Genomic DNA, 18,236 nt, shown 5'->3' on the forward strand with positions numbered 1-18,236 from the left:
AGGGAGAAGAAAACGCAGCCTTGGACGGCCGTATGAATCCCCACTCCAAGTTCTTGTCCAAGAATTCCCACAGTACCGCCTTCTCTTGGGGACTCATGGGATAAACTCGGGCTTTGGACGGCTTAATGTCTTTAATCAGTTTGATGTCACAGTCCGTCCCCTCAAACACATCAGCAAAGTCACTGTTCTCCGGGGGTAGCGTGTGCGCCTCCAGCACGGCAGCATTCCCCCCCTCGGCTCCGGGCAAGTTGTCCTGGCCATGTCTCGCACTGGGGGGCTCCAAATACAACCCGCCTTTGTTCCCAATCAACGCTCGGGTTGTGTCCCGCCAACCAGTTGCTACCGAGAACCACCAGGTAGGAAATCTTAGGGACTACAGTGAAGTGGATCTGTTCCCAGTGGTCTCCCACCCCCAACACCTTACGAGTGCGCAAATGGACCGCACCCCCTCACAGATCACTTCCATCCATTTGATGGAAATGTAAAGGCTGGTCCAGTTCTCGAGACCCAATTTTCAGGCGTTCTACCACTGCCTGATCAATCAAGGTCCGGGAACACCCGGAGTCCAGGATAGCAATGACAGCCACCAGTTCCCCTCCCCAGGGGTTTCGTAACACAACAGGTAGTAGCAGCGTTTTCCCCTGGTCACTCACCCAATTCGGAGCCGATTTGGTTTCTTCCGAGGGTGCCCTCCGTGCCGGCTCTCTCACAGAAGGCCGTCCTCGTTTTTTGCCAGCGAGGGATCTCTGTAAAAATCCTGAGTAGGAAGGTTGTGTGGATCCGATGTGGATTCTGCCTGCAGGGCTGCCGATCTGCAGCGACCGGTCGTCCCCTCCGCTCTCTTACGCTCCAGGGTCAGAGGTGGTGTCAACTCCTGCTCTCGGGCCGCTCGGGTGCTTGCCCCCTCTGTCGACGCACTGGTACACTTCGCTGCAAAATGACCCATCTTTCCGCACTGGAGACAAGCTCCTTCTCTAAAACGGCGCGCCCTGTCGAGGCTGGAGACCCCTCGGTTTCTTCCCTCTTGCCGCAGGTCCGCTGCATTGTCCCCTCTTGCGAGAGCCACGGGGGTTGCCTTCAATGGACGATCCTTGGAAAACTGGAGGGTCAGCTTGCGATTCTCCACCAAAGCCGCCAAATTTATCCATTCCTCTACTGACTCAGGATCCCCCAAGGTTAAGCAACCATCCAGCACTTCCCACCGTAGTCCTTCACGGAAGTGCTGGACCTTGGTGCTGGACCTTCGCTCCACTCCTGTATCTTGCACGATAGGGATAAAAAGTCCTGTGCGTACTCACTCACTGAACGGGTCCCCTGTCTCAAACGATGCATGGCAATCTTCGCCTTCTCCCCCCTGCGGGGATCCTCAAAACGGTGTCGTAGAGCAGACAAAAATTCTTCCAAGGATTTCAAGACCCTGGGCATAGTTTCTGCCGCCGTCACTGCCCATTCTACCGCCTCCTTCTCCAAAAGGCTGTTCACGTACCTGACCTGAGCTTCCTCCGAGGCAAAAGTCTCTCCTTGGTCCTTCATGAAGCCGGAGACTTGGAGTAGGAAGTAGGGCAGCTGTGCCCTGGATCCGTCAAAGGACACTTTAAGATCCCTGGCAGTAGGGCGTCTGGGCGTGGGTGCCTCCCCACAAACGAGCGGTTCTGTAGTGGGCTGCAAGCTCGCTTGGGGTTGCTGCGAGGATTGTCTGAGCTCTCTCATAGCCCCCATAACAGCAGCCAAGTCCCTCTGCAGAGTCTCCAACTGTGTCTGCAGGTCCCGGTTCTGTAGAACCAATGTCTGGTTCTGTCCGCGTAGCAGGGTAGCCTCCTCTGCGGTGAGGACGGGAGTGCGGGCAAGCGAGGGCTCCTTCCACCACTCTCCAGGAGCGACCTCCTGGCTTCGCTCTTCCCCTTCTCCATACCAAGCAGTTAGCGGTCCTCGGTATAACTCGCCCCATGGTTCCGACGCTTCCCGTTCGCCGGTTATGACCCTATGCCGCTGTCCGGTCTCCAAAGGCAAGGAGTTCCACGTCGGCCTCCCAGGGACATTGGTAGGTCCGGGCGGGCGTTGCTCCGGGGTCGTTTATTCCCGGCCAACCTCAATATCAATGATGGTCTGCTGGAGGTCCTCTCTCGCTGCGAGCGGATTTAAGGATTGTGCAGACATACTAATACTAACTCCTAACACAAAAATAAAAAAGAAGGCTGGGGATTCTAACCTACTGTCAGACTCCAGGACCTCGTTGCATCTCAGGAATAATAAACTTCGCTCCAGACATTGCAGAGAGTTTTTAAAAGTTTTATTTAGAAAACAAACGAGTTCAGTGGTCTATACAACTTAAGGTTAGAATGGCGAGGGAGATTTTACAGATCTGCTTTATAGGATGCACACACTAGAATTGTTTACATGTAATGGCTTTGAAAAGCAAAACATCAGAGTTCTCTCAAACTTCAAGAGAGAGAGGGTTCCGGCAAAATCACACCTTGAGATCAGAGTAGATTTACAATAGGAAGGCTACTTTGAAATGGAGACATCGGAGCCCCTGGTCATAGCACCTCTCTCCCAACCTGAAGAGACTTTCCCACGGGACCAAAAGGTGTGTGTGTGGGAAACACGGAGCTTGCTATCAGGGGCTCGACTGCATGCCCTCGCTGACACCACCCAGCAGCACTTACTACTGGAACAAAAGGAAATTACCATCTCTATACCATGGACTTTCAGCAGGGAGCACCTTATGCCTTTGGTTTGTGAATTGCATTTGGTTACCATTATGTTTGTGTGACCAATTCAATAAGGTATTTGATCTTTTAAAACAATAGTTTGGGTCCAAGGTAGTTGAAAAAAAGTACACACACTAACAGTGCTGTGCAGAGTAACTGACCTTAGGATTGCACTGTAAGACAGGTGCTGTTGTTTCTGCTGCTGCTTTCTAAATCGGGAGCTGTGTATTGGCATCTTTTGGAAGGCACTTCCTCTAAAGGATCACATCCATGGTTTGGGGTGCTTTTAGTTTTGGCCATGTCTGGAGGCCAAATAGCTTCCAGGGCTTGAAGTACTTTTTGGCTGGCTTGTCAGCTGTATGCCTTCGTGCAAAGGGGTGACCGTGCCACCAGACCTTGTTCTGATTTCATCAAGGCTGGATGTACTTTATGTGAGTATGCTCTTGAAGACCCCCAGCTGGTCAAGTATGCTGCAGCAAAAGCCATGTTGTGGTGACTCTTTTTATCTACACTGGCTTCTATTTTGTTCTTGTGCTGGATTTGACGTATAAACATGTTTCAGAAAAAAAGAAAAAATTATCTTTGCTTCTTACGGCAGTCAAAAAGAAAAAGCAAACAGTTGTACAATTGACAGCATCCGAGTGAAGGAAAATAAAGGGAGCATTAAACACAATCTCCTCATTCTAGGTCTTAAACTTATCCCTTGTGGTCATTTAGTAGGTAAGCAGAATACTCTTAAACTTTCCAGATTTCCTATTCAGGCTCTGTTCATATATCTACCATGTGCCACAATCTTGTTGGTCTTCTCCATTCTGCCCATGGGCTCCAATCTCTTGTGTTTATGTATGGGTGTGTAAGCGTATCTGTGTCGGTCTCAACTGACAGAAATTCTCCTTCATATTCTGTGAGACCACTCCTATGCTACCTAGTGGGAAATTGCCTGGTAATTAGAAAAAGAACCCTAGAAGGTTCTTACTATTTCCACTGTATACATGCTATTCTCCCCCCCCCCCACGCCCCAGAAACAGGTCAGTTGTTTTCCTAACTAGCTCCATCAACATATAAATTGACATCCTGCTACCTTTACAAATTGGAAGTTACTGAAGGGAAAAGTTCTTCTACAAGGTCTTGTGTTCCAGTTCTCATTTAGCCTCTCTGAGTGTTCAGTGTGCAAATTCAACATTCATATTGCAGAGCTGTAAATTTTTACACAAATACCTGGGGTGAAATATCATTTCACCACAGTATCTTGGATAGTTCCAGTAGTTATCACTGAAAATTGACACTTCACAGTATAGATTTTAGATCCATCTACTTTGAGCTTTTCCAGATGTACATCTCTTACATGAAGGTTCAGCCTATGCAGTTATTCCAGACTAAACTAATTGAAATCAGTGGTTTTTACTCTTCATAAGATTGTACAACTTATCTTTTGATTTGGAACCTTTATAAAGGGTTGTTGTGTTAAGTCAAATCTGTGCAGCATGTTCTTTTGATAAAGGGGAATCTCTTGGTTATCTGTTTAAAGTGGTTGTGTGTGTCCGCAGTTGGAATGTCAGCAAACTAGCTATAAGTATGAGCCACAATGAAAGTCAGTGATAACTGGCTATTTAGTAATGTTTTCTGGCACCTTGACAAACCAGTATTATCAGGAATGTGTGCCCTTCTGTGGGTCTCCTCCCAAATGAAAAATCCAGATTCTATTCAAAGGTAAATGAATGTCTTAGAGTCTGAATAACCTATGCAAACACAATAGATTTCCATATGCTTTGTGCATAATTTTGCTTTCAAGGCTCAAGTTTTCAGAGAGTTAATTTAACAGAGCCTGGGCAATGGCAGAAGGATCAGACCCTTTCCAGATCATGAGACTTGTGGTAGACACAGCCCACACTTTCATGCTTTTCTGTGTTCTCCCATCTGCTACCAAAGGAGAAAGCTAAGGAATATCAAATCCTGCGCTAGATAACAACATATTGTTGTATGTAACCCTGCAGATGTACATAATACCTGGTGTTCTGGCTACCACTATGATGGTGTTTTTCTAAAAATGTACCTTTCACCATTCATTTGTCTTGGCTAAATTCCCTCCAGTTTTGTACATCCTATAACTTTTAAGATTAGAAGTGGTCAATGAGAACTTTTATCTGAATCTGTGGTGAAGTAATCATTAGTAGATTTCTTTAATCTAGAGCGTAAGAGTGGTTAGATGATACATGGACTGCAAGCAAGCCCTGAGATGCTGTTGTGTGGTCCACAGATTGTTCCTTGAATCCTTTCAGGATTCCATCTCATTTTCCAAAGTGAAGTTAAAGCATGATGGCATATGTGCTAAAGGCCTGAAACTGAAAACAGGAGAGAGAAAAAACCACATTGTATGCCTGTGTCTTTCCCCTCTCACAGGTACCATAATTTGTAAATCTTGTTTTGCAGCTTTTCAGTTCTGGAATGTAGCTCTCATTAGATCCTAACTGGAATTCTAAAATCAGCATATCTTAAAATATAGTAGGACAGCGGACCTAGAAACTCCTAGATTAGTCTCAACAAATTTACCTTATGTGAAAATGTGTGGAGGTGGAGCCAATCTGTGCACCCCAAATATTTAGTTGCATCTTATTTTTGAAAGAGAAATGTAGAAACTACATTTTCATGACCCCTTTGACTTCAAAGAATGCCGATATCTCCCAAGGCTGTCATTGTTGGCAATCACTACTATAGCTTTCTTTAGCTCACTTCTGTATCCTTGTTTGCTCAGCTCTGCTCTTCAGCAACCTCCCTCATGCCTCACTCACACTTTTAAATGATATTGCCCTTGTTCCATCTTTCTGTGTTGGGTTTCATACACTTGCCTCCCTTATCTCTCTCTGGAACAGTGGCTGGATTAGATAAGTGAAATGTCCACATGGAATTCCACTGTGAAGTCTGCCTGCCTTATCCAGGGCCATGGATTTCTATGGAAAATCTGCCTGATTGCTCAGTTCAGTTTATGGTGCCATGCTTGCTGTATATATATTATATAGGCTCATGATGCTAATATCAAACATAGCAAGTAAAAGAGCATAAATAGGACCAGCAGAATTTAAATGAAGTGATGCAGGTTCTAGTGTTTTCCTAATTCTTACATTACTTTAAAAAAAGCAAATGTATGTGCCATCTCTCCAGGAACCTGCTTAGGGGACTGCAAAAGTTAAAAATAAAATAATAAAACAACTACCATTGTACAAAACTTATTTTCCCCCCACTCCCAAATTGATTTTGTCTGCAAAAGAAACCAAATTCTATTTAAAATAGAATTTGAAGGCAGCCTCAGCATTTTGGTAGTAACTCAAGTCCCAGATGGCGCAACAAATCCTACCAGAAAGTTATATCACGGGGACACGTTGCCAGGTTTCTAGCACCACTGGGCATTATGACTAATAAGCAGTATTATCAATCAATGCAATACTAGGAACCAAAGGTAAAAATGATGTCATGGTATGCACTGTATCACCAAGTATTTCCAAATAAATAGGGTTGCCAACCTCAAGGTGGAGTCTGGTAATTTCCTGGAACCACAACATATGTCCTGACTAGAGTGATCAGTTCCCCTGGAGAAAATTGCTGTGGAGGGTGGACTCCATGGCATTATATCCTGCTGAGGTCCCTCATCTCCCTCAACTGTGCTCTCCCTAGGCTCCACTCCCAAATTTCCAGGAGTTTCCCAACCTGGAGTTGGCAGCCCTACAAATAAAGGACACATTTCTGTCAGGGAACTCTCTAAGGAGCCATTAGAGTGAAAATTTATATGACCATGTGTTTTTCATTTTCTAGGTGTGACATATGCAGCAAAGGGGTACTTTGATGCTCTAGTTAAAATGGGGGAATTGGCCAGTGAAAGTCAAGGATCTAAGGAACTGGGTAAGTCATAAAACTTAATGCTGTCAATAGACGGGTCAAAGTAGCAAGTTCATTTAATCAGGGATCCCACCACTTAAAAGTTGTATTTATACAATAGATGGCATCCTCTTATTTGTGAGGTTGTTTGAGTTTTAATATCACCAAGTGGTGATATAAAGCTGGCTTTTTAGATATAGGTTCCTTTTGGGTTTGGCCTACTGATCTCAGTAGACAAACACCCACTGTTTTTTCTTCTGCTCTCTCCCCTCTCCTTACAGTGGATTTTGCTCTGTAGAAATTTGTGGAGTAATGCTGGTTGGCCACCGTAAGACAAAGGGACAAATATTGAACACTTTGTACTGTGTGAAAATCAATACTTTTATCTTAGTTAACTAGGCAAATATGAGTTCTTTAATCTTTTTTTTAATTAACTCTGAGCTGTGCCCTTCAGTTGATTCATTGACTGACCACCTGTACAGGATGTTTATAACACTGGAATCTTTCCATACCCACACACAGTGCATATGTGTAGTTAATTTTGTTGTTCTTAATATATGGTCTGTTCTAATTCAGGCAGGGGGTTGTCATTTCATGCCTCCCGCTGGAAGCTGGAATATATTGGGTTTTGGCTTGTGATACATAAACAAACATAAGCCAAAGTCTAAATGCTAAGATGGTGACTGCCAAAAGGGGTGTGTGATGTCAAACACAGCTTCCCAGAGGAAGATAAGCATTCATACGGAGAGAATGGAATTCTAAACTTGCCTAGTATGTATGCTCAGTGTTCCTTAACATAGACGTATGACTCCATTTCTCAACTACAATTAAAAGATATAGCATGGAGTCTACTTAAAGCCTCTGTTGGCACTTATATTGGCTGATGAAATTTTTATTTGTTAAAACTCCCAAATTCCAAAAATACTTGTCCCAAGGTGGCTTATAAAAGTTAAAGACAAAAGCAGAAGCAATTAAAACAGTATTCAGTTTCAAAAAAAGTTGCCCAAGTGAGCAATTTTAAATCTGGTCTAATAAAACATCCAATTTTAGTTTCTTTACACTATAGAAAATCTTTAAGCTGCGCTTCCTAGGAAAATAAAAGCACCAACCACTATGGGTTTTCCACAGTGAAAGAACACAGGTGCTTGCCTATCTATCACTTCCTTTTAACTACCCTTCTGAGTAAATTCCAGAAAGATTGATTCCTCCATTCCGATTTTGTACCTCTAGCCCTTTTCGGGGGAAGAGTGCCTGAGATTCTCAGAAAATGGTTTCTGAAGCTTGGTCTTGGCTAGTGTTGTAATACAGCTAAGAGGTAGTGTATGAGTTAGGAAAATGAAACATAAATATACATATGAAGGTGTATATATGTGTGTTAATTTTGTTTTAATGTTTTTATTGTTTCCCACTTGGGGAAACCTAAGGTGGATAGAAAAGAAATTTCAAAATGTTTTTAATTAAAAAATGCTATACGGAAACATTAGGGATGTTTGCTGAGAAAATAGGTAGTAGACATGGCTCTGTTTGGAAAACAGTGAAATCTAATAATACACATATGCCCATTGTAAGTGGCCCAGGCCATAGGATCCGCACCATGCTAGGCGAGCAGAAACAGCCAGTAATTGCTGCGATAAATGGTAAGCCTAACCTCAAGAGCAGTTGACTTGAGCTGGAAGATTTCTAGAAAGCTGATGTTGCTTTAAGAAGCAAATATGACTAACGTTTCTTTAAATTTGAAGCTTGTCTCAGAGGAAACTGGATTTGTATAGACTAATTGCTAGAGGGCCCGAGCCATTTAAAACTTTACATCAATCATGAATTTGCCTCTCAGCTGTTCAGCCAAGATAGGCAGGAATGTGTCAAACTGACCTTCGGGCTCTGGCCTACATACTTGTGGGGTACATAAGAAGCATAAGTGGCTTGTGCGTCCTGCTTTCCTGCAGTTGTATAATGAAATTATTCTGGATTTCCCATTCCTCATACGAGTAATGTGTGAAAGCAATTGTTTTTCTAGACCAAGTTTATTTATTTATTTACTTACTTCATTTATATCCCATCTTTTCCCCCGATGGGGACATAAAATAAGATTCTCCTTCCCTCCAATTTATCCTCACAACAACCCTGTGAGATAGGTTAGGCTAAGAGTATATGGCTGACCCAAAATCACCCAGCAAATTCCCATGGCAGAGTGGAGATTAGAACCTGGGTCTTCCAGATCCTAGTCAAGCACTCAAACCACTATACAACACTGGCTCTGCAAAGGCTAGATGGTAGGAAAGCACTGTGAAAACACAGCCCCGTAGAATGGCAGTTGTCAGAGACAGGGCAAGCAGAACAGTGGAGGGCAACCATCTACTGTCTAGCAATTTACATGGCTGCTTTATGTAGTCACAGAAATTACCACATTGATTAGAATGGCTTCCAATCATCTTGATGCTAATGAGCAGTAAAAACATGGTGTGTGTGGCAAGGCATTGATTGACTACATCTTTATCCTTTGAGTTATTTGGGCTTTATCCTTTGAGTTATTTGGGCTTTATCCTTTGAGTTATTTGGGTTAAAATGTGTTTCTCTTTTGCTGCTTTGGAAGTACAGTGTTGAGAAGCTAGGGCAGGAAGAATAGTTTTTTCAGAAAGTATTAAAAGGATGTCTACTATTTTGCAGGTTTTTGTTATATACGGTATATGCTCTTCTTTAAGGAATGGCTCATTTTGGAGGGTTTTTTTGGGAGGGAGAATGGGTTGTAAATTGTAACTGCTTTTGGCAGCCTATAAAGATTCTGTGTCTTTCATATATGTATATATTGCATAGTTGTAAACAAAATACTGAAATGAATTGTATACATGAGTTGTAAATTGTCCTACTCTGTTTGCATTTTATGTTTTACCTGGGGTGATATCCTTTTACGGCACTTAAAAAAAAATTTTTTTTTTTTGCTGTGCAGCCAACTTATGCTGATCCTATAGTTTTTTCAGGGCAAGAGGTGTTCAGAGGTGGTTTGCCATTGCCTGCCTCTGCGTAGCAACCCTGGGTTTCCTTGGTGGACTCCCATCCAAATACTGACCAGGGCTGACCCTGCTTAGCTTCCGAGATCGAGCTAGCCTGGGCTAGCCTGGTCAGGGCGCTATACATACAATACTGACAGTGTAGAACATGGAATCAGTGCAAACAGAAACACAGTTCTGAAATTTGCCCATCCAAGGCTTTATGAAACTAACATTTGGTTTGGTGATATGGTCATCTTTAAAGCCCTGGACATCTGGAGTCCAGGATACTTAAGACCAGGATTTTGAATTGTCCTCAAATACTAACTGGAAGGTAATACAAATCTTGTAATGTATGACTTGTACCAACTGACAACTGGGAAACCACCTTCTGAATCTAGTTAGAAAGGAGTCAATGAACCTGTAGCATACATAAAGTATTGGAGGCTAGTTCATACTGTGTCCTAATGTGTACATGCTACATGCTGTGGAGAATGAATATTTTGCATAAACAAATGCGTACATTTGTAAATGAATGCATGCACATTTCCAGTCCATACCTCCCCCCTTTTTTGGTACAGGTGTGATTGTCTACAGGAAGCATATTCACATATAAATGTATGTACATAAGCATAGCTCATGCTGTAAAATTAGCCCCATAACCCAGTAGATGCTTAGCCTGCATTCTGGGATACAGTGCCTTTAGACATTGTACCACATCACGGTTTGCTCTAATCATATTTTGCAACCCAAACCATGACCTGGTTTATCATTTTGTCTTCTGTCTGCTCCGTACTCCTGACTCTAAGTTCAGGGGCCTCCAGGGCAGACCAATGGTCAGATTATAGCAGAAATTACGTCTTAAAAATGCACTTCAAACAATAGTTTTGGATTCTGGTTTGTTGGCAAATTACAAATGATGGTTTGTCAATGTGGATATTGTGCCGAACCATAGTAAAGTTTCCATAATCATGGCTTGGTTTGATGCCTGAATTGAACCAATATGAGCTGACTTTAAGAAGTAATAAACTGTGTCTTCTTTCTGCCTGCAACATGGTAGCTGAGTTATGTTGAAGTAAAGAGTTAAATTTCTGTAATAAACCTTGCTTTATTGGACTCAAATCAGTGAGTATAAATTTTTAAACAATTAAAAATCTGCTTAATATAAAGAGCATGACAGTACTAGTTATGGGATATTAAGGGTCTTACAGTTTAATTCTGGTCTTTTTCCAAAATGTAGAATACTGCTGATTAAGACTTCTGTTACACTCTACTATGTCTGTAATTCTGTAATTCCTCTGTAACCTGGTTCATAAACACTAATTGGCTACAGTGCTTGGAAAAAGAAATAGCTTTTAAATTGGTTTCTTAAACATCTTCCTTCATGCTTACCTGAAGGTAAATGAAGATATCAGGATTTTCTGGTAAGACGTTGAATGTATCAGTCCTGCTTAATAAGGCACAAGAGTGCATGGAAATCTTCTTGGAATGCTGTTTTGTTCTCCTTCCATTCACATTCACATTTGGAGTGAAAGTTCTGATATTCAGTTTTAGTAGGAAGGTGAATGGGCAGCCTTGAGTTCGCCAACCCTAGGGATTAGGGTTTCCAGGTCCCTCTTCACTATCGGCGGGAGATTTTTGGGGTGGAGCCCGAGGAGGGTGGGGTTTGGGAGGGGAGGGACTTCAATGCCATTGAGTCTAATGGCCAAAGCGGCCATTTTCTCCAGGTGAACTGATCTCTAATGGCTGGAGACCAGTTGTAATAGCAGGAGATCTTCTGCTATTACCTGGAGTGGCAACCCTACAAATGATGCCTAGTATCTCTTTCTTTTGGTTCCTACAAAAAGACTGGAGTGGTAGTTCAACAATGTCAAAAGGAGGTTTCTAGGAATAAATAGCAGGGGGCATCTCCATGTGGCTGAAGTCTTAATTAGGGCTGTTGCCCTCATCTGTGGCTGTCTTGATGGGTTACTGCAACGGCATTGCTTAGATCTACTGAACAGGTAGCTGATGGGGGTGGGGGAGAGAACATGTTTGATTTGGTATGGACGTTGCTTTTGATCCAGGATTCCTAGAAAAGCACTTAGAAAACACAGGCCCATGTCAAATTTCAGTGCCTACTGCTGGTCAAATTCAGTGAAAACACCAGAATGTACCAAGACATAGATACGTCACAAACTTTCCTGCGTGTTCTGAAAACCAGACTTTTGGCATACGTGTTGCTGTTTCAAGTAAATTCTTGTTGGCATAATGAGGGCTTGTTTGGGTTTCCTTGAAATCTTTGTGCAGCCTTTCTAATCCGTATCAAACAGCCACCCACGTTTAATTCCTTCCTTGCTGCTCAGTGTAAAAATCTCCTCCCTCATCATCCTAAGTAAATGTGCACATACTGCACGCTTTGTGCAGTAATACAGTTTTCTGCCTGCACTAAATTCTCAGGTTGAGCATTTAGGAAATCATCTTGAAGTGAAGGCTGTTAGGACTGAAAAGTCTTTCCAGGCCTTTAACTAATCTGATATTCAAATCACGTTCTTGGAAAAACTACAACTCATTTGAGTTCAGTCCTAGCAGTGTGCAGATAAATGGCATCTCCTGCACAAAGAAAGTATAAGTTCAGTTCGCTTGCTGCTTTGATTAAAAGTGGTCATCTTGCCCCAAGGAGGGCTTTCTCTGCTTAAAGACATCCTATAGAGAATGGACATTTTTGCACATATCTTGGGTGTTGTGTGTATTTGCTTAGTAGATTAGCATTTCCTTTAGTGTACTCAAACTGCTAGACATTCTATATCCCTATCAATTTGACAGGGAATCTGTTGTTGAGGCACAGGCATTGGAGTTACAGAGATTTGGCTGCAATCCTGTGAATACTTATTTTGGAGTATAGAATAAAATCTGTCACTTCTCTGGGTATCATGTAAAACCTGATGAAGCATGTCAAACATATTAAGCCATGTGGATCAATTCTATGTTGTTGAATAGCTGTAGGGTTAAATATTGTCAAGGGACAGTGATTGCAGAAACGTTTTTGATTGTACAATTTCTGCAGAAAACCTATTTCAAATGTTGGTTCTCGTAGGTTATCCGGGCTGTGTAACCGAGGTCTTGGTATTTTCTTTCCTGACGTTTCGCCAGCAGCTGTGGCCGGCATCTTCAGAGGAGTAACACTGAAGGACAGTGTCTCTCAGTGTCAAGTGTGTAGGAAGAGTAATATATAGTAATATATAGTAATACACTGAGAGACACTGTCCTTCAGTGTTACTCCTCTGAAGATGCCAGCCACAGCTGCTGGCGAAACGTCAGGGGAAAAAAATACCACGGTTACACAGCCCGGATAACCTACGAGAACCAATGAACTCTGACCGTGAAAGCCTTCGACAATATTTCAAATGTGTTTCTAGTATTCACATTGCCATGAGGTGAATGAGCTCATTGTGGGGGGAGGTGAGTGAGTGAGCCATGAGAATACCGAGCTTATGGGGGGGGGGGTGAGTGAGTGAGAGATTTCCTACAGCCAAGATGTCTGACAAATTAGACAATTCCCTAGCTTTGGGGTCACATGCTTATTTCAAGTTCTTCGGTCTTGTTATTCCTGAACACTGCACAAGCCTATTAAAACAAATAATGTCTGTATATCAATTAGTGTATTCAGAATTATGTTCAGGAAAAATGTGCACACTTGTAGGCAGAATTCATGGGACAAGTAAAGACAGCACAATATTCTTTTATGCTACTGCTGATCACCACAAGCAACATCCACATTTGAAGTACTGAAAGTTTGTCAGTTAAAAAGCTGAGAAGTCTGAAACTAGTGCTGTAGCGTTTAAATTAAATTGGTTGATGTCACATTCACCAAGGATAATGTGGGACCACAGTTGAAGCTATGAGTATTTGTGATTACCTAGTTTTCTGTAAGCAGGTTACCTTTGAGCCTTTGTTAGGCCTAAATTACACAATTCCAACCAGCCATGGTTTGATCATCTGGTATCTTCTTCTTTTTTAAGAAAAGCTTAAAAGTGAGCCACAAGAGGAATGGAGTTGAGTTGCAGTAGTGAAAGAGTTCAAGCCCAGTCTGTTTCCTGAAGTTGCTGTTAGCCCTACTAGAGATGTCTGTCCATATTGTGTCCCCTTTTAAATCCCAGTGAAATTACCATCTGCTCTGAATATGTATCTATGTGTGTGACAGAGACAAAGATTTCAGTTGGGGAATCATTTGGGGAAAAGGGTTGAATACCCCCTCCACCAGGGAATGCTACCACTCTCCAACCTGCAGAAAGTAGAAGCTTTTGTATAACATATAGCTTGGTCCTTACTTTTCCACTCCACTTGCATAACAAGTTCTGAACTTACTGACGTGCCTACGATAGATACATTGGCTCCGTTCAGATGTAATATGAAACCATATCTTGTTTTAACTGTGGTTAATTTCCAAAATCAGGATTTGTTTCTTGAATGATCATGCAAATCCTGGTTTACCTCAACTCATGATCGTTTTATCACTTCTCTCCTTCCCGCCACTGGGACCAGCCTACATTTTGGAAAAGGTGGGGTGCTGGGAAACAAGCCAGCATGAAGCCAGAATGTCCACATTCATATTTCATGTGAAATCATATCTAAGACTGTTGTTGAATGATCCAACTTAAATCATTATTTCAAATCCTAGTTTTGAGATACTCGGTGGTCTTCAGCCTGTGGATAAGAGTTCCTACACAGCTGCCATTTTTGTTGCCTTTTAGAATGTCCTTCGTTTGCTAGTTGCATGTTGATTTTAAAGGCATGTGAATCTGATGCATTCCTTGTCAATTATGTGTTGGGAGACAACAGATTCTTTTCCCATTGGCTGTATAACTTGTACGATTCTATTCTCGCAAGTTTTTTACAAATAAATACTTAAGCAAGAATAATGGAAAGGTAGTTTTTACTTACCTATAAATAGACAAGGTTGGGTACAGGGCATGTTTAGCTGCAAATGCAGGTGTCTAGATATTTCAGGTTGTGATCTCATTCAGCTCCTTAAATGCACAAGACAACTTGAGCAGCAGTTTACAGATAATTGTAATGATCAAAAAGTTGCATTCAACCCATTGTCCTTTCCATTCATCAAAGTCATGGAAGGGCAGTTCCTGTATAGTCTAGGTTTCTTTAAGAAGGAGAAGGGTAGAATAGAATGTTATAGTGCTTGAAGGCCTGATCTGGCACTCATGGGAGTACTCTTCTGTGTAGAAGGGCTGAACTTTATACTTAATGCTTTGACAGATTCCAGGGAACTGAGTCATCATATTAGGGTGCAGCTTTAAAATTCTTTCCTTCCATAGTTCCCCTTATCACACCCTGTCATCTTTTCAGTTACTATTACCTAAACAGAATGCGGGGGGAGGGGGGACAAATTGAAGACTTTTGAAGACGCGTACTATAAGTGACCTGTTTTTATTTGGGTTGCTACTTCAGGGACCGATTGATTTTTTTTTCCTACTGGAAAACTGGAGAAGAATTCAGGTGAGCTGTCTGATTTTTCTTTGTGGCCTCTTACGTGGTAACCTTTATATGGAGCCTCTGAAGAACATCTCCCTTGTGTTTCTGTTTTCCAAGCAGATTGTATAAAGAGCTTGGAAGCAAGACCTATGGTGAGCAATTTCATAGAACAAGTATGGTTTTACTATGGAAAAAATGGAAAAAATATAGTCAGAACAGAAGATGCCATTCTGTATGTGGCTTGGGTGGTGCTAAAAAAGAGAGGAAATGAGTCAGTTTGAACTGGATTAAAATTATCTCTAAATGAGTAATAGGGAGGGAGGAGAAATTGTCAGATATACAACTTTCAATATCTAGATGATTTTAAGGAGATGGGTTAGAAAGAGAAAGACGGTCAAGGTATGTTTTGTTGGACCACTGTGCTGGTAGGAATGTAAAGAAACATACCCTTCAATTAAAAAAAAAACGAACACAGAAAAAAGTTGTATGTTGTCATCATGTTTCCTTCCCTCAAGCAGAAATTACTGCATTTTGTGAAGCCTATTTTTTATTTTTCGTTACTGTGTTGGTCATTAGGATTTGTTTAATTAGTCTGTTTCTTTTTGCCTCTCTAGAAAAGACTGTCTGTGGCAGTTCACAATTTTAAAGTGACATGAAACAATTGAATAAAAATTAAAAATTAGAAATAGCAGTAAATCCTAAAACAATTCAAGAATAGAGACAATAAATAAAAAATAACCAAAAATAGTGTAAAAGCAAAAAAAAAAAAAAACTTGGCAGCAAGGGGAAAAATACTTCAGCGAAATCCCCATAAAACTACAAGACAGGGCCTGTTCTTGCTCTGAGGAAAGGGCATCTTGAGAAGTGGGTGATTCCCGCTGTGTGCTCAGGTAGGCAGGATCAAATTTCAGACTTCCTGTCTCCTGGACGGGAATCGCCCCCTCAGCCCAGTTTCCTTCCTGCCTCGCTGCAGAGAGCAGCTAGATAGCCAAGCTCTGCGCTGCAGCTTCAGTGGCTTAGAAAAAGCTACCTCTTTCAACCTTTTCTGTTCCTCCTGTGCCTTTTCTTTCTATTTAATCCATCTCCTACACTCATCCTTGTGTGTGCCCTCCTATTCTCCCCTGAGGCAAGGGCATCCTCAGAAGTGGGTTGTTTTCCCTCTCCATCCGGGTAGGCAGGACCAAAGACTTTGACTTCCTGTCCCCTTTGGCAGGAAAACAGCCTGCAGGAAGCCAGTCTTTGTCCTGCCTCCACGGGTAGAGCAGCAGATTTCGCACAGCTCCGTGCTTCTCAATTACATAGGTGTAGTTAGGAGAGATTGTGTTCGTCTTTTCACCCTGTCAAATTCTAATAGTAAGTTGTGTATTCGTTTCCTCTTTGTTGTCGTTTCATACTTGTTCCCTTCCTACCCCCCCAGTGTGTGAGTATTCCTTTCGGCTTAGAGCCAAGGGGAATTCAAAATGGCCGACGCCATTGTGATCAGGGAGGACGACCTCCTCTCTGAAAAGGACTATCAGAGTGGGCTGGTGCAAACCTCCCACAAGACGACCGGCTCTCCCAACGGCCGCGATTGCGGACCCTTAGGGACTTTGCCGCAGCCTGATGAGCCGCCGCTTGAGGGGCCGTCCCGAGTGCAGCCTAAAGTAAAAAAGACGCGAAAAGCCGCGCCGCTGCACCAGGGCGCTAAGAAAAAGAAACGCGGCACTAAATTAAGCCCTGATCAAAAAGCCGTGAGGAAAGCCGGGCGGACCTCGCTCGCCTCTTCCTGCAAGACGCAGAATCCGGTCCCCAGCGTCCAGGCGGTTCCAGAGTCAGCGGCGGCGACTGGTAACTCAGCGGCAACGGGTTTTTTACCGCCGGGAGATGGCACCCCCCCCCTCAACCGGTGGCGGGCGGCCATTTTTTATCCTGGGAGAATGCAGATGACCTTATTAACTGTGCCCTGCAGTGCCAGTGGTTAGCCTTTCAAGCTTACCAGGCGCGTTTGCCCCCTAATCCTTGGATGGCTCCGAGTATCCCCCCCCTCGGGACTTCCCCCCCCCTCACCAATGGTTAGACCTAATACTGACAATTCAGTGGAGCCTGGTTCATCAGCAATCCCTAGACTATCCTCCTGACCCACTAAGGCAGCCATGAAGGCACCTCTTATTAACACTGGGGACTCCTTAGCAAATACATCCAAGTCTACCTCTTCTTCTCTGGAGGTGGAAGAGGGAGAGAATGAGGAAGGGGAAGAAAGAGAGGAGGGCGAGTTTGACTCGGACGAAGAATTCCTCCAGCCTGCAGAACAACATAATAGACTGTTCACAGGGGAGGATTACCAGGGATTGTTGGCCAAAGCCATTCTGGCGTTAGACCTAAATGAGGAGACGGATTCCTCAGAGGAGCCCAAATCAAAATGGAAGCAAGGAGTTAAAGAGGTTTTTCCTAGACAGCAACCTCGCACTAACTCGGTCCCTTTCCCTGAATTCTTTCAAAGAGCAGTCAGGGAGGAATGGGACAAGCCTTCATCTAATAAACAGGTCCCTCCTAATGTGAAAAAATTATACACACTGGCACCTCATGCCATGGAGATGCTAAAAGTGCCACTTGTGGACGCACCGATAGTGGATCTCCAATCACCAGGCCTAGTGCCAGAGCATGGTGCAGGGTCCCTAAGGGACCAATTGGATAGAAAGTCCGACTTTTTAGCAAGGAAGGCTCATGAGGCGTCTGCATTAGCGATTCAGGCCAGCGCCACCACATCCATATTCGCCAGAGCATCATACCTATGGATCAAAAAGATTATACAGCTGGTCCCTGAGGATAACATTAGGGCACTCGGTGGTCTGGAGAGAGTACTCAATGCTACCTCACTCATGGCAGATGCTTCACTCGACACTATGTCGTTTGTAGTTAGATCAATGGCCTCAGTCACCGCCCTCAGACGGGCCCTGTGGCTAAGGGTTTGGCCGGCCGACCTTAAGGCTAAGACCTCCTTAATGTCATACCCGGTGAAGGAAGGTCGTTTGTTTGGTGAAAAACTAGATAGTATTCTTATAGAATCCAAAGATAAAAAACAGGTTATGCCTGTGCAGATAAAAAAGGATCAGAGATCTACCTTTCAGTCCTTTCGTTCCTTTCGACCTTCTAACAGATTCAGAGCTGATTTTCGGAGAGGATCCTGGGGACCATCTAGAGGTTCCTGGGGCACTCGACCCTT

General features: G+C 43.2%; 1 protein-coding gene across 4 annotated transcripts in view; it reads left to right on the forward strand.

Annotated features, from left to right (window-relative positions):
* The window catches only part of BAIAP2 (BAR/IMD domain containing adaptor protein 2), a 187,232-nt gene that overhangs the window by 60,449 nt on the left and 108,547 nt on the right, over positions 1-18,236 (forward strand). For all 4 annotated transcript variants that reach the window (XM_056867021.1, XM_056867018.1, XM_056867020.1 and 1 more), the window contains exon 3: positions 6,519-6,605. In XM_056867021.1, coding sequence (XP_056722999.1) covers positions 6,519-6,605 — 87 coding nt within the window. The remainder of the gene's footprint in view (positions 1-6,518; positions 6,606-18,236) is intronic.

This window comes from Euleptes europaea, chromosome 1 (genome assembly GCF_029931775.1).
Source record: "Euleptes europaea isolate rEulEur1 chromosome 1, rEulEur1.hap1, whole genome shotgun sequence".
NCBI classification, from domain to species: Eukaryota; Metazoa; Chordata; class Lepidosauria; order Squamata; family Sphaerodactylidae; genus Euleptes; species Euleptes europaea.